The sequence below is a fragment of the Lepidochelys kempii genome, chromosome 6 (assembly GCF_965140265.1).
Source record: "Lepidochelys kempii isolate rLepKem1 chromosome 6, rLepKem1.hap2, whole genome shotgun sequence".
Taxonomy (NCBI): Eukaryota; Metazoa; Chordata; order Testudines; family Cheloniidae; genus Lepidochelys; species Lepidochelys kempii.
The window spans coordinates 58128038-58150238 of record NC_133261.1 but is presented as its reverse complement, the minus strand read 5'-3'; the positions used below and the strand labels follow the sequence as shown (position 1 = coordinate 58150238).

The window sequence follows — 22201 nt, the reverse complement described above, 5'->3', positions numbered from 1 at the left end:
AACAATCTCTGCATGTGTCAGCTCTCAAGTTAAAAATATTATATCCCTCACCTGCTATCCTTGAATGATACAGTCTACATTAAAGAAGCAAAGTAAAGAGAAATCATTTTTTCTTCTGGATAAAGGTTTACAAATCAGAACTCTTCCCTTCCTCTCACCCTCCTCCACTTGGAAGTTTAAACATCTTTCCAACAAAACATAAAACTGGAGGAAAATTTGTTTTTCTACTGTGCATTTGTTGTTTTATCGTAATTTGTTGAAGTTCAAAGATGGATTACATGCTCGGGGCCAGAGATGGAGTACATTGGAATATTCCCCAACTGGCCAAAGGTATAGTTGGCTTTACCACACTGCATGCTAAAGTACTTCTACTCTGTTTTCGGGGCTTGCCAGAAAACAAGAGTCTGAGAAAGCTTATCTGGTTTTATCTTCATTGACACACCAAAAGCCCTCTGGAAGTTGGGCCAAGGCCATCAAACACATTTCTCCTAGATGTTTCCATAGCTGCATGCTGTCAAATCTTCTCACTTTGTCATGGGTACACAGGGCACTGTGTGGTATTGTTTTTCAAACACTAAACTGCCAACCCCTTTAATTCCTTCAAGTTCATAACACACTTTGGTCCTTCAAGTTCAATGAGTATTTAACTGTAAATTAGAATATAATTTACTTTAAGTATACAACACTCAGTTTAATTAAATGGACTTTTCATTTTCAAATTCTTCCAGCAATTTCACTGAAAATTAAGGAAGCGTGCTATATAAACTAAACAAAAACTCTCTGCTAAGTTAAGCATCATTGGGTCTGTGGGGCTATGCAGGTTAAGCAGCCTTACCTGAAGCACCTGAGGGTAATCAAAGACCTGGTTCTTGTGACAACGTTTACGAACAGAAGGAACTCCCTCTGACAGATTTGTGCACTTGTCCAGGACCAGCACAGACTCTCCGTTCTCAGCCTGAAGAGCCTCCAAGTCAGAACGGTATTCTGGGTGAAGAGCCATTTGGGATGACAGGATGAAGTACCTACGAGGACTGAAAAGTGGAACCAAGGTGACCTGACATTTCCAGGAGTTTTCTCTAAAAATTCTGGAACGCATTTTCCTTCTATCTTGGCACAGCGAAGTCCAGATTTACTTACCGGTTTGACACACCACAAAACTCAGCTTTTTCCCTCCAACGTTTGGGAAGAGAACAGGATGAGAGTTGGAAGGAGTTATTAACTGATACAGCATAATTAAGATTTGGCCAGATTTAATTATAATTGCATGGACAACAGGAAGTAAGAGATAAGCAGCTCAGAGTGATGTACAGATTATTGTAAATTTTATGTCTTGAAAAGTGTACTCTTCATCTGTTTCATAAACTGAAACAAAAATAACTTTGCAACATACTGAGAAAGCCTCTGATGTAAGACTATTGCACTATGTGTTCACTTGGTTATATTTTTACATAATGTTACTGTTTTATTATAAAGAACCTAGAACACTTAGGATGACTGATGCTAGGTTCTTCTGCTTGTAAGCATTTTAGTTAATTTTGTATGGGTGAAAAGTGCTGACAGCCCTGGCACCCTATGTTGATCCACAGAAATAGATATAGTAAGGGCAGTAGTTAGACAAGTTCTCCTCACTGACTCAGTCTTGTGCCTTTGTGTTATCCTGGTAGGACCACTTATAGGATAGAAGTCAGAGTTCAGCATCATGGGCCCATTCAGCCATTGACCTCTGCTGAGACTAACAAATTTATATTTATAATGTAAATTGCTAACATGCTAAATAACTTATTTTAATACCAACATATTCAAAAATGTTCTTTAACAGCTGAGGTCAAAAATGCAGGGATATAGTCCCAATTTAGCTGTTCATGGCTTTAAGCTGTGCAGCTCATTCATGCAGGAGTACAGCACACTGCACCAAAAACATAGTGCTAAAATTTATTCTGATCCTTCATTTAAAAAAATCAGTTAACACGGACTACTCCACTATGTCTGATGCAAGGAAATACACAGTATGTGCCTTCCCCCATGCTGCCCAGAAAACTCAGGAAATATGAGGCCTCTATTTAGGATTCCAATTTCCCTCCACTTGATGGCTGGCTTAAAAAAAAAAACTATACAGCTCTGAAGCACACTTTATAAAGCTGAACTCTGCCCTACCTACCCACCTTACCATCTCCACACCAGCAGTTTTGGCTGCTCCAATTAGACAGTTGAGTTACATGAACTTTTTTCTTTGTAATGCTATTTTTGTAACTTGCAGAGGCTTGCTGGAATATTTACTCCTGGCATCACTGAATGTAAAACTCTGTTTTAGGAACTAAACTATAAAGAAACTAAATCAAACTCTCAATTCAGCTCTTTAAATGAAACAAAAATAAAATTTACCTTACAAGCCAGCACAGCTGTTGGTAAGTGCTAATAATGGCAATGGCCAGCCTGAAGTTGCATAAGGTCGATCATTTTTATGCTTTAATGGTTTAATACCAAAATTCTGGCATAACACTGTTAACATCCCATGACACTAAAACCCTGTGATCCAAGTCTTACTATAAATGGATGTAAAATCCTAATGTATACCAAGCCTGATAGTTTAGAATAATGGTATATAATTGTATCTACCAACCTATGATTGAATTTTGACTGGCTTTCTTTTGTCATTTTTCCCCCACTGCCACCACAAAAGAAAAATAAAATTCATGTGACCAATTGTTTTTAAACTTACATTAATGATGATTGACCACCAGATGGCACTCTACCCAAGCTGTAGCCAACAACCTCTGCCAATAAGTATCAGTGTGCAATGATACATGGTGATTCCAAAATATTCACTAAATCGGTGACTGAGGCACTTGCTCCCAGATACACATCTGTTCTCTGGTGCACTGCAACCAGCCACGCCACCTGGCTGATCATGTGGACATGAACTATGAAGAAGTCTGTACTAAAGAGAGAAACCATAGATGATGAGGTCTACCAGATGCATTTTGTTTCCAATATGGGAACATGATGTTCTTTCCCTCTGTGCTTAAGGTAACAATTTATCAAATGCCAACTTGGATTCACTTAAGTGTCACTGCATTGTTCATATACAAGAATATTTGAAGCAGGCACGTTAAGAGAAAAACACGTACATGAAGATTGCAGGACAACCTTGAGCAGTGGTCGTTTACCTTAGTGTTTGTGACCTGAAATTCAAAATAATTCAGGTTTACAGCCCTCAAAAGACAACAGTAAAAACACTGACATTGTCAGCAGAAGAGTAGGCATAGAGTACTGCCACTCCAGGTAAATTTCTGATCTGAAGTTGACAGCATCCCTTTAACCACTTGGGTGCTGCCTCAAGTACCCAGGATATGCAGGTTAAAAATGCATCATTGTTAGCATTGCCCGATGTAGCAGATATTTCATATGTGAAGGGAGTGATCATCACACAAAGGACTGGGTTATATTCATGGCTCTGTATCTGTTTTGCTGTGACATGTGAACAAGTCACTTGAGTTTACTGCCTCAGTTTACTCATCTGTTAAACAGGTAAGTAAGGCTTCATAGTCGAGTGCTTTCGGCTGCTCAGATAAAAGGTATTATGAACACCAATATTAAAAAAAAAATCAGATTAATAGATTTTAAGGCCAAAAAGGACAGTTATATCATCTAGTCTGACCTTTTGTACATTACAGGCTAAAGGATTTCACCCAGTTACTCCTGTACTGAGCCCAATAATTTGTATTTGACTAAAATAGATATTCCAAAAAGGCAACCAGTCTTAATTTGGAGACATTAAGAGATGAAGAATCCACCACTTTCCTTGGTTGTCTGTTCCAATGGGTTAATACCCTCACTTAAAAATGTGTGTTTTATTTTTAATTTGAAATTGTCTGGCTTTAACTTCCAACCATTGGTTCTTGTTATGCCTTTCTCCAATAAATTAAAGGAGCCCATTAGTATCCAGAAATTCTCCTCATCAAAGTACCCAAATACTAATCAACTCTCTTGCTGATCTACTAAACAGAATGAGCTCTTTAAGTGCGTCACTTTTTCTAGCCTTCTAATTATTTGTGTCTTTTATGCACCCTCACCAAGTTTAACGTCTTTTTAAAATGTGGACCACCAGAATTGGACACAGTATTCCAATTATCAGTCTCAACAATGCCATATACAGAAGTAAATTCCCTCCCTACTCCTACTCACTATTCCCCTTTTACACACCCAAGGCTGCATTTCCCCTCCTTTTTTGCCACAGCATTGCAATGGAAGCTTATGTTGAATTGTTTGTCCACTAAATCCTGTTCAGAGTCACCGCTTTCCAAGATATAGTCCCCCATTCTGTATGTATGGCATACATTCTTTGTTCCTAGATGTATAATCTTGCATTTGGCTATATGAAAACATTTTGTTTGAATAGGCCCAGTTTACCAGGCAATCCATATTTCTCTGAATAACTGCTCTACCCTCATTATTTACCATTTCTCTAGTCTTTATGTCGCCTGAAAATTTTATCAACAATGATTATATATTTTTAATCCCAGCACAACTCCACTAGAAACACGCCCATTTGAAGATGACCACCACTGCAATCTCTGGAGTGGGGCCAGCCAAAAGGAATTATGCTTCATTCCATGTAAGTATCACCTACATAGGTCTCAGACAGCCACTGGTGAGGGAACATGCCTATAGTCTAACAGCAATCCCTCCCACCAATCCCCAGCACATAAGAATCAGATCAGACCAAAGGTCCATCTAGCCCAGTATCCTGTCTTCCAACAGTGGCCAATGCCAGGTGCCCCAGAGGGAATGAACAGAACAGGTAATCATCAAGTGATCCAGCCCCTGTTGCCCATTCCCAGCTTCTGGCAAACAGAGGCTAGGGACACCATCCCTTCCCATCCTGGCCAATAGCCATTGATGGACCTATCTTCCATGAATTTATCTAGTTCTTTTTTGAACCCTGTTATCGTCTTGGCCTTCACAACATCCTCTGGCAAAGAGTTCCACAGGTTGAGTGTGCATTGTGTGAAAAAATACGTCTTTTTGTTTGTTTGAAACCTGCTGCCTATTAATTTCATTTGGTGACCCCTAGTTCTTGTGTTAAGAGAAGGAGTAAATAACACTTCCTTATTTACTTTCTCCACACCAGTCATGATTTTATCATAGACCTCTATCATAGCCCCCCTTAGTCGTCTCTTTTCAAGCTGAAAAGTCCCAGCCTGATTAATCTCTCCTCATACAGCAGCCATTCCATACCCCTAATAATTTTTGTTGCCCTTTTCTGAACCTTTTCCAATATATCTTTTTTGAGATGGTGCGACCACATCTGCACACAGTATTCAAGATGTGCGTGTACCATGGATTTATACTCACAAACCTATAACAACACTTCTGTTATTACCATTTCTTACAAACCTGCCCAGTGCCATAAGCAAGTCTGAAGTTACATCTAGATGCTAACACCCCACATATTTAACAAGTTAGTGAATGCAAGCAGTTCAATTCACCAGGATCAGCTTACCCTGGTCGCCTTTCTGGCAGCTCCACCTCTACAGACAGAGGGCTGTAAACAGGAATACTGACATCGTAGCCTTGTCGATAGGTCCATGTGGAGAATCCTCCTCCAGCCAACAGGGCTCTGACAGTTTAAGGAAATGAAAAGACTGTGAATGGAGCACATCGGATATTACGTTTAAATTCCAGGTCATGGTACTTTGTCGTCACGCCTAGCACATCAGCTGGCTTTTCCGCTTTGAGGTGTCAGTGTCTGTAGCACTTTAATCAGCGGCTTTCCCATGAAAGTTTATTTTAACTTATCCCAGCTGCAGTACAAAACAAAAGGGAACTGTGAACATTTCTTTAATATGCAGTTATACTGGCTCAGAACTAAAAGACACCAAACTCCCACAAAGGACCAGCCTGGTTTGGGTGCCCCAGAATAGCTTTGATAATTCAAGAGGTGGTACTCTTCTCTTTGAATCTTCACTGAACCAGTGTTTCCACTGGTTTTTGGGGCACAGGGCTGGTAGAGGTGGTGTATTTTGGATGAGATGGTCCTGATCACTTGTAGTCATTAATGATCCTGTTGTCATAGCTACATTTCAGTTTGAGGAATTACATCCTAAATTCCTTCTATCAGTTTAGCTCAACACCAAACTCCTCAGTTCCTGCCTTACTTTTTGTCTGATGTTGCTCTGAACCATTAGAGGCAACCTGAGTTTCAGATATAGGTGTAGTGATTTTGTATTTCTTAAAACACAAAGATTCTTCAGGACCGAAGGCTCTATAGAATTGTTAACTATTGTATTTCAGAATACACCACATAAAATAGTAAGTTTACTTAGATTTTACCTTAAGGAAAATGATATAAATGGCAAACACAATGACAGAAGATAAACCATATGCTCTGAAACAAACCTCAGAGCAGATGAAGCTTGTAGTACTGTCTACTGAGAAACAGAAGAGTAAAAAAAGATGGTTATCATAGAACAATAGAAATGTATGGCTGGAAAGGATCTCGAGAGGTCATCTAGTCCAGCCCCGTGTTGAGAGAGGATCAAGTATGCCTAGATCATTCCTGACAAGTTTCTGTAGAATCCCCATCATTGAAGATTTTTAAAAATAGGTTAGGAAACTTCCCTACATTTAGAGCCCTGAAAGTCTGCAGATATCTGCTTTATAGCCATGGATATCCACAGACCATGTTTGCAGATGGATGCAGATCCAAATTTTATATCTAGAGCCCTGTGGATATCTGCGGATCACATACAGATACAAATTTTGTATCCGTGTAGGGCTCTACCTATATGAAGATACAATGTATCCTCCCAATGGGAATGCCTTGACTGTCATGCAGATAGTCCATCTGTGGCTTTTCCTGTATAGGGCAACCTTGCCAGACAGAAGTCAAGAGCTTTAAGGACTGGAAAAGAACACGTAGGAGAAAAAATAATGAATCTTTCATATTTCCAGCAGAAATTTGAACTCTACTGTATTACACATTTGCTATTCCTGACTCAGCTTCTTTGAAATATGCTAGTAGAAAAAGACCACCTTTCAGTCCCCACTTCACCCCCAGTGGCCGAGTGACACAATGAATGCATTGCTCTAATTCAGGAAAACCTGGATTCAACTTCTTTCAGTCAGCCTTCCTGAACAGTTCATTACATCCAGCCATTCACTACAGAACGCTTGAAATTGTCGTAGGGATACTGGTTCTGCTCAAATTACCGTATAAAGTAATTTACATTGTGGAAAAATATGTATTTTTCCAATTCCAGTTCCACCCATTTTCTGGAGAAAAGGAGCAGAACATGACATACCACTGTACTAGGCAGTACTGAAAGAATCCTGAGGAGCAGCATTCATTGTCTGGAACGATTAAGATGATTATGGATAGTAGCCATATTACCTCAAGCTGGGGTATTGTCATAGTTCACTAGCTAAGCAGGGATATGTCTTGTCAGTACTTGAATGGGAGACATCCAAAAAATGCCAGGGTGCAACAGGAAGCAATACTGATGATTCATGAGGTGGCTCTTGTCATATATAAAGGGAAGGGTAACCACCTTTCTGTGCACAGTGCTATAAAATCCCTCCTGGCCAGAGGCAACATCCTGTTACCTGTAAAGGGTTAAGAAGCTCAGCTAACCTGGCTGGCACCTGACCCAAAGGACCAATAAGGGGACAAGATACTTTCAAATCTGGGGGAGGAGGAGGCTTTTTTCTGTGCTCTTTGTTTACGTGTTTGTTCTCTCTTGGGACTGAGAGAGGCCAAAAAGAAATCCATCTTCTCCAACCCATCCTAATCCAAGTCTCCAATATTGCAACCAATACAGGTAAGCCAGGCAAGGCGGATTAGTTTCTTTTGTTTTATATGAATTTTCCCTGTGTTAAGAAGGAGGTTTATTCCTGTTTTCTGTAACTTTAAGGTTTTGCCCAGAGGGAGATCCTCTGTGTTTTGATTCTGAATACCCTGTAAAGTATTTTCCATCCTGATTTTACAGAGATGATTTTTACCTCTTTTTTTTTTTTTTTTTAAATAAAACCCTTCTTTTAAGAACCTGACTGATTTTTCTATTGTTCCAAGATCCAGGGGTTTGGGTCTTTGATGATTTTGTAACCAATTGGTTAGGATATTATTCTCAAGCTCCTCAGGAAAGGGAGTGTGTAGGGCTTGGGGGAAAGACATCTCCAAGTGGTCTCTTTCCCTGTTCTTTGTTTAAAACACTTGGTGGTGGCAGCATACTGTTCAAGGAGAAGGCAAAGTTTGTACCCTGGGGAAGTTTTTAACCTAAGCTGGTAATAAGCAGCTTACGGGGTCTTTCATGCAGGTCCCCACATCTGTACCCTAGAGTACAGAATGGGGAAGGAACCCTGACAACTCACTTGCTTGGAATTAGCACCAAACCAATTCCTTAGCATGGTGTTTGGAGATGCTGTCTTTCATGTTTGATGTAAAACTAAGCTTGCAGATTACTCTCAAAGACTATTATTTTTCATCAAAGCGAGGTGTCTTGGTCAGATTCCAATAAAATAACTGCTTTAATAACCTTGAAGTTTCAAAAGGATGCTTCACTGCCGTCCTAAACAGTAGCGTGGAGTTGTTCTGTGCTATTAAAAAAGCTAACACCCTTTACTCCAGATATCGCTGCACTGCAGTGGTGATGAAAGCAAAATATATTTAGTTTGTGAAGTGCTTTGAGAGTTCTGAGTTCAAGATGAAAGGCGCTATAGAAATACAAGAGATTTTGAACTTGCAGTTCTGTATAGGTAATCAAACCCAAACATACCAGCACTGGCTAATTAGACATTACAGAGAAAGAGGTTATTTGAGCACAGGATGAAAAATTAAAAAGGTGCTGAGTGAGAATTCAGGTTCCAAAGCCAGTGTTTATTTTGGATTGCAATGCCTGACCTTTAGTCATTGTGTGTCGAATGTTGCTGTGACTATTTCTCACCCTTCAAATTTCATGTTCCTGGTCTCATTCACATTAATCCAATTGCAAGGCAAGGAATGAAAAATTGGATTTGGCTCATGTCTTGCTCCTCTTGCGTTTTTACACCCAGGTTATTTTTATCCCTTAATGAGAAAACTGCAACCAGATTGTTTTAATTGGATCCGGTGCATGACATGACGGCACCTCATCAGCCTTGAGAAAGCAGGTGTGCATCACACAAACTTTTACCAAAATAAACCCACAGGAACCAATACCAGTTAAATAACTCCACTCAGATTTTCATCATGCAGTGCAGTAAGAGAATCAAGATATTAACCTCTAGAGTACTAAAGACAAGTAGTCTTTAACTTGCATTGAACTAAAGATGAGTGAACATGTTCTCAGTTCCTTTTTCCTCCCTTCCACCCCACCCTAACCTCTTCCCAGTCACTGATCGCTTTTTTCACTTCAAAAAGTACAAAAACTGTCTGCATTCCCATCTGCTGTAAGTTTTCTTGTTCATGTCCCATACTTACTCTGGAGCATCACCAGTTCTCTCCCCAGTCTTGTAAACCCACCCTCCTAAACATCAGTGCTGGGATGTAAACAGCAGTTAAAAAAAGTCACTGTGTAACCGATTAAGAATTTATCGGTTAAACGTTTAACCAGGGAACTAGGAATGCGGGAGCTGCTATAGCACCCCCATGTTTTACACAGCCCCCTGCTGCCAGAATCCCTCCCGACTGCCAGGCCCTGGGGCAGCAGTGGAGTCCTGGGCTCCAGCCAGCTGCAGAGTTTAATTGTTAACCGAAACCGATAAGACTGATGCTTACCAGTTAAACTTTTACATCCCTAATGAGTGCCCAATTCAACACTTAATTCAAGAACTAACAGCAAGGAGGCAGGCTACCTGGGGACTTGTTAGGTAGGGTTTCCTTCTATAGACTAGGTTTAGGTTTACCCCAAGAAAAAGTTCTGAATTGCCTTGTCTCCCAGCTAATGGAAAACTTTCTTCATCCCTATGATAGCACCACTATATTACCTGATAAAAAATTGTCAGGAGAGTCTGTTTTCCAGGCATTAAGGCTAGAAGACTACATATTCTACAACACTGTCAGCAAAGCAGTTTCTGCACCAATTAAAACACATTACTTAGTACTGACAACCCATGTTTCCATCTTCAAGGTCATGAAATCAAAAGCTTTTAAGCTGCCTTCTGGAAATTCTGATATTAGTTTTAAAGCTCTAACAAAAAAAAAAAAAACTAGTGAGGTAACCTAGCTAAAAATTTTCCAGCTACAGGAATACCATAAAAGACATCACTACTCTTCTCTGCGCAAAAGGTCTTATTTTACCCAGATTAATGTTCAGCACTGAATCAACACAACATATTTGTCATATTTCATGAACCTTACAATGCACTGTTTTGGGGCCACATACCAGATTTGGTACATGCCAAAGAAATAAAGTAGACTCTCTGTGCAAGCTTCCCAGACAGCACCAATGTATACTTTAATGTTGACCTGCTGCACTCCTAGGAAGTCTAGTCCTAGAGCCTTACAGAGACTACTAATGCATTTCATTCTTGACCTTCAACTCTGTACAGCTGGTCTTGTTAGATCTGAACTGAGGTCTTCAAAAGTGAAAGCCTCGTGTAATAACGCCTACCACTTAGGCTCTCTGAAGATATTCTGACTACAAACAAATGTGTCACTGATGGCAAGTCTTACCAAAATGGAGAGTCATGATTTGTTACATAGGACTCACGACTTTCTGTTGCAACAAAGCAGTTTCTTTCACTCTTGTCTGATCCTGTTCCCCCTGTAACTAATAGATCTCAGAGGATTCAGAGCTACCTGACTTCTCCCAGTAGTATGGCATATGCTTAAAACAAACACCTACTGAAATAATATATTTCCTGTGTTTGAAGTCCAAGACACACAAGGTCAATTTCAAATGGATGCCTGATACAAAAGAGGTTAATAAAACAAAGTTGTGAAGCACATAGTAAATCTATTGCATTAATTCAACAGATCTATTCCTTTCATAGGTACCGCTGCTATTATATATTATGTATCAAAACAGAGCATTCCATTAAACAGAATACAAATGAAATGAAAACCTCTCAAAATGATAGAATTTAAGAGAACTCGAGTGTGAGAGAGAGAAGTTACATGTTTAACAAGTTTTGATTGTAAAAGAGTTATGCTTGACTGCCCTCTTCAGGCCAAGTTTGTGTCAAATACACCTAACATATTTTGTTTTTCTCTTTTCTGACTGCAACTACAGTTTAAGATCAGTCAAGTCACTCCAAGAAGTATACTGAACACTGCAGAGAAAATCTACTCTGTTTTGGAATAAAAAGATAATCTGTTGCCTATGTTGCAAACAAATCAAGATCTAAAAATCCAGCCACATTCTGCCTCTCATGCTATCATCGGTAGTAAAGATCCTGTAATCATATTTTAGCCAGAATTTTGCTGATCATGTGGCAGAAGAGGTCCATCTTGCTCTCTAATTGCTGTATTGGTTTTGTAAGGCCTACTGCATGTGGGTCAGTGAAGCAAAAAGATTTACTTTTTTAAGCTTAATATAGTTGGAAATTTCTTCCCTTTCCCATATTTCTTCCTAAAGCGTCTGTTCTTTATTATACCTATGTTCTTCATATCCTTGTTCCCTCTTTTCCCCTTCCCAGAATGCCTGTAGAGGAACCTACTCTACAACTAACAATTAAGATAAGAGTTCAAAACTACTAATTTCCTGGCAGTAATTTTCAAAATGCACAAACCAGAGAAGGATAGAGAAAACCAACAGTATTAAAGTCAGCGATAAATTACTCGATCAGTGTAATTCCTGAAATCTCTCAGGTTTCAGAGTAACAGCCGTGTTAGTCTGTATTCACAAAAAGAAAAGCATCCGATGAAGTGAGCTGTAGCTCACGAAAGCTTATGCTCAAATAAATTGGTTAGTCTCTAGGTGCCACAAGTACTCCTTTTCTTTTTTTGAAATCTCACACACACACAACAAATCAAGCTCTGGTGTCAAAATTATCACATTCAATGCTGAGTCAGCTAGAATGGCAATACTGTTTCTTTTGAATACAAAGCAGAAGCAGCCAAACTTTGCCCAGCAGAGGCAGCTAGAGAGAAGCCCAAGAATGGCTCCTAATTTGAATTAAATGGAACACACTCAGTCATTCTTCATCTTCACTGAGATGAACCTGTGGAGGCTACAGGTCTAAGCACAGAATGCTTCACCTTGATCAGAGGAGCCTAGCAGCTCAGATCAAGACGGAGCATTGATAGCTGCAATATTACCATGGGCCACACTCCCTGTGAATTTAAGGATGAGCAACATTGTAGAATGCCATGGGCAAACAGTTTTCCTCTCAACTTAAAGAAGCTAGCCAGTCCATCTCCTATCAAAACAGGGTAAGACATACTCCACCTATGTAAGACTCAGGAATTGTAGCATTTGCATTAGGACTACCAAGAGTTCTGAGCCCCACTTCCTCTTTAAAGACATTTTATCCCACATATGCCGCCCTCCAGTGTACTCAAAGAAGCAGCATGATGCCTACCTATCTCTGGGAACATCCAGTGCTGTGTTGTAGTCAGGTGGCCCCCCAGGTAGCATGTTGAACAACAGATGGTTTGTGCCTCGATCCCACCTAAAGAGAAGAAATCATTAAAGCCAGTTAGAGAGCTGTTCCCTGAGACATGGATGCCAGACTCTCCCAAATTCTGATCTCAGCTCTGACCAGGGCTCACTGCAGAACTTTTCCCATCACTAACCTTATCCTTTCCAGCTCTAACTTTATGATTCACACAGTAAGGTTTCTGTAGGTACCTGGATAACTGTGCCAAGGCTTGAGCAGTTTCCTTGACGCGGAGCGTGTTCTGGTTCAGCACATCTATGGACGGCACAAAGAGGCAGGCCCGGTTGACATCATCTGTGTAGAAGTCACTGTCAGAGATAGCAGTCAGCAGCTCGTTGTACTCCCGAGAGATAGTGTTGCTAACCAGCATCCCATACTCATCCACATATTTCTTCAGTGAATAGATATAGACCTTGATCTTGTTTTTGGGGTTGAAGCCACAGCGATAGACATCAAAGCAGGTGTGCATCCTACAGCTGAGGTCTCCCCGTTCTGGGATGGGGCTCTCAGCAGGAAGCTTGACTACAGGCACATCATGGACACTGCGCTTCTCCACTGTCCAATCACTGGATGACTCAATGGAGTGTGGCCAGAACTGGAACATACCTGTGGCTATAAGGCCAAGCAGGACAATGGAAAAAAGTGTGATGTAGTAGATGCGGTGCTTGGTCTTCATTCTTGGGATGAGGGCTGGACCCCGGGTGTTATATTTGGCTGATGCACACATAATGGAACTAGCCACTTCTACCTCGTGTCTCTAAAGGATGGGGAGACAAATGCACAAGGTAAGAACAGGGACAATTTTAAGTTTGATAGAAGAGACACAGGTATCACAAAGAACAGGAACGGCAGGGCAGAAAAATATTCAGCTCCCTTTTGGGAAGGCTCCTTTGCCTCAGAGGATTGTACTGACATTCTTCAGATATTCATATCTTCCATTGGAATGTCAAGTGCTTGCTACCCTCTGTTTCAGGGATGACACTTGGAAGCACCAACACGAAACAGGTATTTGCTGGGACCAACAAAAGCATACTGGGACCACAGACCAACATCCTTATAAAATAGTTCAACCAAACTGTTAGCAACCATCATGTCAGAATAACAAACGGGCCTGAGCTTTAAAAAAAAATAAAATCAGATAGATAGGAAAAGTCATTATATAGGTCCCACCCAGTCCATCTCCCAGAGTTTTCCCAATGTACGTTTTCTAGTATTGTGTGCTCAAGGACTGAGGAAAGGCAGTTAAATCTACATTAAGTATATAAACTGAGGGAGCAGGGGAATGTCCAATGCCAAACTTAACCTTATTCAACTCTGATTAATGGATAAGTGTCATTGACATGCAGTTTTGGGCAAATAAAGAGTATCATACAGGACTCGCAATCAAGGTGCAGTCACTAATCTAGGGTGCATTGTAAAAAAAAAAAAAAAAGTCTACAGTAATCCTGTATAAACATCACCTGTCCACCCTGTGTGGACTAGAAAGATACTAAAGTACTTTTTGTAAGAGTAGGTGATTGCCCTGGTGTTCTTGGCAAACGTGCTCTTCCACCCAAGTGCAGCATCAGCTGGTGTTCTCCCAACACTGAAGAGGCACTTCAGTAGTGCTATGTGAATATCCTTGTGAAATACTTTGGGATTAAAAGCACAATATGAATATAAAAAACATTAACTGTAGCTGGGGACTGATCATGTAGGTTAGTTTTTGTGCTTTTAAAATTCTGGTTACTAAACAAAGCCAACTTGTAAACTTCAGGGTGAAGGAACAGCAACTCGAGAGAGACACATAATCAAACTATGTTTGTTAGATATATAGGGTGTTTTGGTTTTTGGGTTCCAACATAGCTAGAACTCAAAACTTCTCACAATAAGGAAACTGATCATGGCTCCAATTTGTAAACTGTTCACAGCAGCAAATTTTTGCAACATGTTATCAGTGCTTTGCTCCACTAGAGCATGGCTGACAATCATATATTCTTCCTTTTGTGGAAAAGTGTAGAGGGCCATTTTTGAGAACTAAAAGAGAAATTTAATGGGCAAATGTTAGCCAAACAGAAATTATACAAACAACAACAAACCACCACCACCAAACATGAAGAAATAGAAGAGTATGTCAAAAACAACAGTTTTTACCAGAGAACGTTGGGACAGAAGTTGTTTGCAATTTGAAGTGATATCTTGCTCTGCTGTGTAAGTGCTGTTTTATACACCACTTAAGAAGTTGTCAACTTTTAATGCTTCAGGTCAAACTAGGTTCACTTTCTGATTTCAATTAAATAGTTTTGCCAGCCTACTGATGAACACTCAGCAGATAAAAGACTAAAGTCATAGTGTAGCCAGGAAAAGATCAGGAATTTCACAGTATTACTGTCAGTATTATTGCCCAAGATCTTCTATGTTTCTTCTGCCTTCTAGTCAACTTATTCCCTCACTCCCCCATACATTGCTGGAATCATCTGATTTATCACAGATATAATACATTTGTGACAGGATCTTGAGTCACTGAGAAAGACTGCTTTTTCCCTCAGTCTCAGACAAGGAACTATTTATTCATTTTTACACACTGCATAATTAATCTCTAGAACTCACTGCCACCAGATAAAGGCAAAGTACTTAAAAGTATTCAAAAAGGAATTAGACATGTATAGGATAATAAGAATTAACACAGTTACATTAGAAACCATTGAAAAAAATTAAGAAAAAATATTAGCCTCTCTGTTTCAGGGCATCAAAGATAAAATATCAATTATTAGGAAGAAGCTTCCCCTATCAACAGGCTATCCCATAACCATTCATGAACATACCCTTTAATTGAATTTTCCCTAACTCTAGACTTCCTAGGCATTACAGGGTTGCTTCCATCTTCCTCTGAAGCAAGCGGTACTTGTTTCTACTAGATGGATACTAGTTTAGACAGACCTCTGGTCTGATTCAGCTTCGTATCTCCCTCCCATGTTCCTAAAAACTATGAACCTTGAGTTGAGTGTGGGAATGAGTTTCTGGAGAATTCTCAGATTACAATTTTAGAAAATTGTTAGGTTATAACCCCTTATCACTCTCAAGTTGTCAAAGAACAGGCCTAGCACTAGCCTGGTTAGCCCAGAAAGCCTTGGTTAAAATCAAACTTCTCCACAAAAGCATTTCACACTTCAAGACTCCACACAGAGATGCATCCATACAAGAAAAGTTGAGGGAGCGGAATGACACTTCAGCAGTACTGAGAAACACTAACAGGAGAATTGAAAGTAAGTGGGTGATAGGTTCCCCCCCCCTCAGTGATTTCTCGTGCACCTCCCAACACAAGATTTAAAATCAGTTTCAACCCATATTAACAACAGAGGGTAAAAGAGATGTGGTTTAGGGTCCGCCCACATGTAATAAGAAAAAAGAAAAAAGTCTTTAAAATAATAGGAATTATGGCTAGACAAGTGCCTTACTTCAGTACAAGTTTCCAGAGGAGCACAGCACCTGAACAGTGAATCCTCCCCTTATGCGAGTCCCAGTTTCTCCTCACAGTCACAGATACAGCACACCACACGATCCATTGTCTACAGCCAAGCTCTAAGATACAACCACATTTGCTCCAATCCCTCAAACAGAGACAAACACCTACAAGGTCTCTATCAAGCATTCTTAAAACTACAATACCCACCTGCTGAAGTGGAAAAAAAAAAAAAAAAGATTGACAGAGGCAGAAGAGTACCCAAAAGTCACCTACTACAGGACAGGCCCAACAAAGAAAATAACAGAACGCCACTAGCTGTCACCTTCAGCCCCCAACTAAAACCTCTCCAGCGCATCATCAAAGATTTACAACCTATCCTGAAAAATGATCCCTCACTCTCACAGATCTTGGGAGACACACCAGTCCTCACTTACAGACAGCCCCCCAACCTGAAGCAAATACCCACCAGCAACCACACACCACTCAACAAAAACACTAACCCAGGAATCTATCCTTGCAACAAAGCCCGATGCCAACTCTGTCCACATATTTATTCAAGTGACACCATCATAGGACCTAATCACACTAGCCACGCCATCAGGGGCTCGTTCACCTGCACATCTACCAATGTGATATATGCCATCACGTGCCAGCAATGCCCCTCTGCCACGTACACTGGCTAAACCGGACAGTTTCTACGCAAAAGAATAAATGGACACAAATCTGACATCAGGAATCATAACATTCAAAAACCGGTAGGAGAACACTTCAACCTCTCTGGCCACTCAGTAATAGACTTAAAGGTGGCAATTTTGCAACAGAAAAGCATCAAAAACAGACTCCAACGACAGGTTTCAGAGTAACAGCCGTGTTAGTCTGTCTTCGCAAAAAGAAAAGGAGTACTTGTGGCACCTTAGAGACTAACCAATTTATTTGAGCATGAGCATTCAACGAGAAACTGCTAAGCTTGAATTAATATGCAAACTAGATGCCATTAACTTGGGTTTGAATAGAGACTGGGAGTGGCTGGGTCATTACACATATTGAATCTATTTCCTTATGTTAAGTATCCTCACACCTTCTTGTCAACTGTCTAAATGGGCCATTTTGATTATCACTCCAAAAGTTCTTTTCTCCTGCTGATAATGGCTCATCTTAATTAATTAGCCTCTCACAGTTTGTATGGTAACTTCCAACTTATCTGTGTATGTGTGTGTGTGTGTGTGTGTGTATATCTTACTATATGTTCCATTCTATGCACCCAATGAAGTGGGCTGTAGCCCACAAAAGCTTAGTCTCTAAGGTGCCACAAGTCCTCCTTTTCTTTTGGCGGATACAGACTAACAGGGCTGGTACTCTGATACCTGTCAGAAATGTAAGGGAGCAAGGGGCTGAACGCCTCCGGCTGGCGATGCACACCCTGAACGTGTTCTCCCGCCTGCCCTGCCAGGCCGCTGGACACATCAGTTCCCCGCCCCCCCCCCACGCCCGCCCGCCCTCCCGGTGACAGGCCTCCCCCTGCCTGGCTTGGAGCTGGCTACCTCCCTGAGCCGCTGGGCCAGCCCGCCCGTACCCCCTTGTCCCTCCCGGCGGCAGAGGCGCAGGCCCCCTCCGCCCCGGAACGCCAGGGCCCGGCCCCCAGCCAGCAGCCCGGCTCCCCGCCCCCAGCTCGCCCCCCGGCCTCACCTCAGCCAGCAGCGGCGCAGGCTCAGGGCCTCATGTCAGACCGAGCGGGCCCCTCCAGTGGCACGTCCGGGGCCCTGGGCCGGCGCTCGGAGCAGCTGCCGGCGCAGAGCTACCTACCCAGCCGCCGGGCCAGGGCTCAGAGCGCATGCGCGGGAGGGACGGTTTCCCCGCGCATGGCAGCTACTGGCACAGCCACCTGTGTCTGCAACCTGACGTAGAGGGTGCGCACGCGCAGTAAGAGTACCTCGCTGGCCCCAGGGATAAGCCGCATGTGGCTCTGCGCCTTCCCGCGCCTACTCCAGGGCCGGGAGGCGGCCCCGACGCACCGCGAACCGGCGGCGGTGGGGTTGGACGTCGCCGGCAGCAATTCTGTATGGAGCAAGAGTTGGGGGACACGGCTGGGGCCAGCGGAGATCAGAGGGGCAGGATAGCTCAGTGGTGTGAGCAATGGGCTGCTAAACCCAGGGATGCGAGTTCAATCCTTGAGGGGGCCATTGAGCGATCTGGGGGCAAAAATTGGGGCGTGGTCCTGCTTTGAGCAGGGGGTTGGACTAGATGACCTCCTGAGGTCCCTTCCAACCCTGATATTCTATGATAGGGGTACAGGGTTGCCAAGTCCCCAGGAATTAAAGATTATGTCATGTGATTAAATCTCCAGGAATACGTCCAACCGAAAGTGGCAACTCTACAGGGTGACCAGGTGTCTGACTTTCGACTAGAACACCCAGTTGAAAAGGGACCCTGGCGGCTCTGGTCAGCACCAAGGACTTGGCCGTTGAAAGTCCCTACTAGCAGGTCCAGCACCTAGGCGAGGTGGTCGCACACTAGCCCCACCCCAAGCACTGACTCCACACTCCCATTGGTCGGGTGAGAGCAGTGTGCTGTGGAGTTGCCTAGGAGCCAGACCTGCTGGCTGCTTCCAGGGTGCAGCGTGGTGACCCAGGACAGGCAGCCAGCCTGCCTTAGCCTCACTGACTGGGAGCTGCCCGACCTTAACCCCAACCCAAAGCCCCCCCAAACCCAGAGCTCTGTCCTAAACCCCAGAGCCCACATCTCCAGCCGGATCCCTCACCTCCCCTCCTGCACCCCAATTCCTTGCCCCAGCCCAGAGCCCCAGCCCGCACCCTGAGCCCCTCATTTCTGGCCCTACCCCAGAGCCTACACCCCCATTTAGAGCCCTCACCCACTCCCAGTGAAAGTGAGTGAGGTTGGGGGAGAGTGAGTCACCGAGGGAGAGGGAATGTAGTGAGCAGGGGGGAGGGGGTGCCTTGGGGAAGGGGTGTGGCTAAGGTGTTCAATTTTGTGCCAATAGAAAGTTGGCAACCCTACAACCCTAGGCATGGCTGGTGGTGGTGGCAGCAGGGATGGGGACATGGCTGGTGGTAGGATTGGGGGTGGTTGATGGTGCTGTCGGGAATGGTGATGGGGCTGGGGATCAAGGGCACGGTTGGTGGTGGAGGCGGGGATTGGGGGCAATGGCTGGTAGTGGGGATCAGGGGGCAATGGCTGATGGTGGGATTGGGGGGCATGACTGGTGGGGATTGGGGGCATGGCGGGTGGGGGTGGTGGGATTCGGGGGGCACTGCTGGTCCTAGCTGTGGAGAGGATGGTGTGGTTGGTGTTGCCCAGGTCAAGGGTTAGGGAGACACCACTGGTGCCACCTGCCCGCATAGCTCTAGCTCCACAGGAGACCCTACAGCTACAGAATCATTTCCAAGTTCTGTGGTACACTATCAAGTTAAGGCTCACCATTAGGAGGATTATGTCCTGACATCATGTTACATCAGGGGGTGATGACATCGCAATGCAATGACATCTTTGACATGAGGTCAGAGGCCTGTGGCATGCAGATGTTCTGAGAAGATGTAACGGAGTTGTGTAACCAGGTGATAACATTACAGTGTACTATGATAACATTCTGGCTCAATGTTGTGTTCCATCACATTGTTGTTTATTTTCCACAAGGTACCAGTGTTATAAATATGGCCACAATCATTCATATGGTATCTGGGGCTCAGATTGGGTGATGTTCAGCATTAAAAGCTCACGCCCCTCTCACTAGAGCAAAACGAGTAACTCCTTCAGCTGTAAGTAAGAAACAGACTGTAATACACACTGGAGAGTCTGGTGCATATGATCCCACACAAAGCTGGTGCACCTCATTAGGCACTGTGCGCAAACAGAAAAAGATACTGTGATACCTACAAAAAACTTGACAGTGGTTAGGCCACTGGTGTGCCGAGACCACAGCCTCTCATGCTGATCAATATTGCCTCATTATTTCCTTGTACACCCTCATCTGTCTTTCGGTATCCATCTGTTAGTCTCTTGTCTTATACTTAGATCAGGGGTGGGCAAACTTTTTGGCCCAAGGGCCACATCTGGGTGGGGAAATTGCATGAAGGGCCATGAAGGTAGGGCTGGGGCAGGGGGTTGGGGTGCGAGAGGGAGTGCGGGATGTGGGAGGGGGTGCGGTGTTGTCATAAATATAAAGGGAAGGGTAAACCCCTTTGAAATCCCTCCTGGCCAGGGGAAGGCTCCTCTCACCTGTAAAGGGTTAAGAAGCTAAAGGTAACCTCGCTGGCACCTGACCAAAATGACCAATGAGGAGACAAGATACTTTCAAAAGCTGGGAGGAGGGAGAGAAACAAAGGGTCTGTGTGTCTGTCTATATGCTGTCTTTGTTGGGGATAGACCAGGAATGGAGTCTTAGAACTTTTAGTAAGTAATCTAGCTAGGTATGTGTTAGATTATGATTTCTTTAAATGGCTGAGAAAAGAATTGTGCTGAATAGAATAACTATTTCTGTCTGTGTATCTTTTTTGTAACTTAAGGTTTTGCCTAGAGGGGTTCTCTATGTTTTTGAATCTAATTACCCTGTAAGATATCTACCATCCTGATTTTACAGGGGGGATTTCTTCATTTCTATTTACTTCTATTTTTATTAAAAGTCTTCTTGTAAGAAACTTAATGCTTTTTCATGGTTCTCAGATCCAAGGGTTTGGGTCTGTGGTCACCTATGCAAATTGGTGAGGCTTTTTATCCAACATTTCCCAGGAAAGGGGGGGTGCAAGTGTTGGGAGGATTGTTCATTGTTCTTAAGATCCAAGGGTCTGGGTCTGTAGTCACCTAGGCAAATTGGTGAGGCTTTTTACCAAACCTTGTCCAGGAAGTGGGGTGCAAGGTTTTGGGAAGTATTTTGGGGGGAAGGACGCGTCCAAACAGCTCTTCCCCAGTAACCAGTATTAGTTTGGTGGTGGTAGCGGCCAGTCCAAGGACAACGGGGGGGAATATTTTGTACCTTGGGGAAGTTTTGACCTAAGCTGGTAAAGATAAGCTTAGGAGGTTTTTCATGCAGGTCCCCACATCTGTACCCTAGAGTTCAGAGTGGTGGAGGAACCTTGACAGGTGTGCAGGAAGGGGCTCAGGGCAAGGGGTTGGGGCAGAGGAGGGGTGCAGGATGTACGAGGGGGCTCAGGGCAGGGGGTTGGAGTGCAAGAGGGATGCAGAGTGTGGGTGGGGGTTGGGGTGCAGGAGGGGTATGGGGTGTGGCAGGGGGCTCAGGGCAGGGGGGTGGGGTGCAGGATGTGGCAGGGGGTTGGGGTACAGGCAGGGGGCTCAGGGCAGGGAGTTGGGGGGCGGGGTGCAGGAGGGATTCAGGCTCCAGCCTGGCGCCGCTTACCTGGAGCAGCTCCGGGGTGGCAGCGGTGCGTGCCAGGGCCTGGCCCTGGCCTAGCACTGCACGGCTCTGCTCCGGGAAGCGGCTGGCACCATGTCCCTGCGGCCCTTGGAGTGGGGAGGGGGCAGAGAGCTCCGTGCACTGCCCTTGCCTGTGGGTTCCAAACCCAAAGCTCTCATTGGCTGCGGTTCCCCGTTCCCAGCCAATGGGAGCTTCAGGGGAGGTACCCACAGGCAAGAGCAGTGCACGGAACCCTCTGCCCCCACTCTCCCAGGGACTGCAGGGACGTGGTGCCAACCGCTTCCTGGAGAGGAGCGGGGCCCGCGGCACCACGGGGGGCAATCCCGCAGGCCAGATCCAAAGTCCTGAGGGGCCAGATCCAGCCAGCAGGCTGTAGTTTGCCCACCCCTGACTTAGACTGTAAATCCGTCAGGGCAGGGATTGTCTTTGTTCTGTATTTGTACCGCACCTAGCACAAGGGAGTCCTGGTCCATGTCTGGGGTACTACAATAATATAAAATAATAACTGTCCCACTCCAAAAAATTCACATGGAGTGTGCAGAAACAGCATTGCCACATAATACTCAGATCACAACAGCCATGCTGGTGTCATATACAGAACTCAGAAAAGTGGAAAACCCCAGAAATGGGAGAAGTTAATCCTATTATAAGTATCACCTGCACTTTTGTGCTTCCAGTGCAGCTGCATGTGCCACCAGCGATGGTATGAAAGGAATTTCCTATCTTCAAGCTGCAACAATTCAAAATCCCAATTCCTCTCTTCCCCTTGGGCATCTTTCCCTTCACTTGCA

At 43.7% G+C, this 22201-nt stretch overlaps 1 protein-coding gene across 4 annotated transcripts in view; it reads right to left on the bottom strand.

The window, feature by feature from the left end:
- Window positions 1–17874, bottom strand: part of EXT2 (exostosin glycosyltransferase 2) — a 107276-nt gene extending 89402 nt beyond the window's left edge. For 3 of the 4 annotated variants that reach the window (XM_073348064.1, XM_073348066.1, XM_073348065.1), the window contains exons 1-5: window positions 17711–17874; window positions 12771–13336; window positions 12502–12591; window positions 5504–5620; window positions 836–1031 (exon numbers count right to left, since the gene is read on the bottom strand). In XM_073348064.1, the coding sequence (XP_073204165.1) occupies window positions 836–1031; window positions 5504–5620; window positions 12502–12591; window positions 12771–13306 (939 nt within the window). In that variant the 5' untranslated portion in view covers window positions 13307–13336; window positions 17711–17874. The remainder of the gene's footprint in view (window positions 1–835; window positions 1032–5503; window positions 5621–12501; window positions 12592–12770; window positions 13337–17710) is intronic. The other variant, XM_073348067.1, reaches the window with a different exon arrangement.
- Window positions 17875–22201: the final 4327 nt, after the last annotated feature.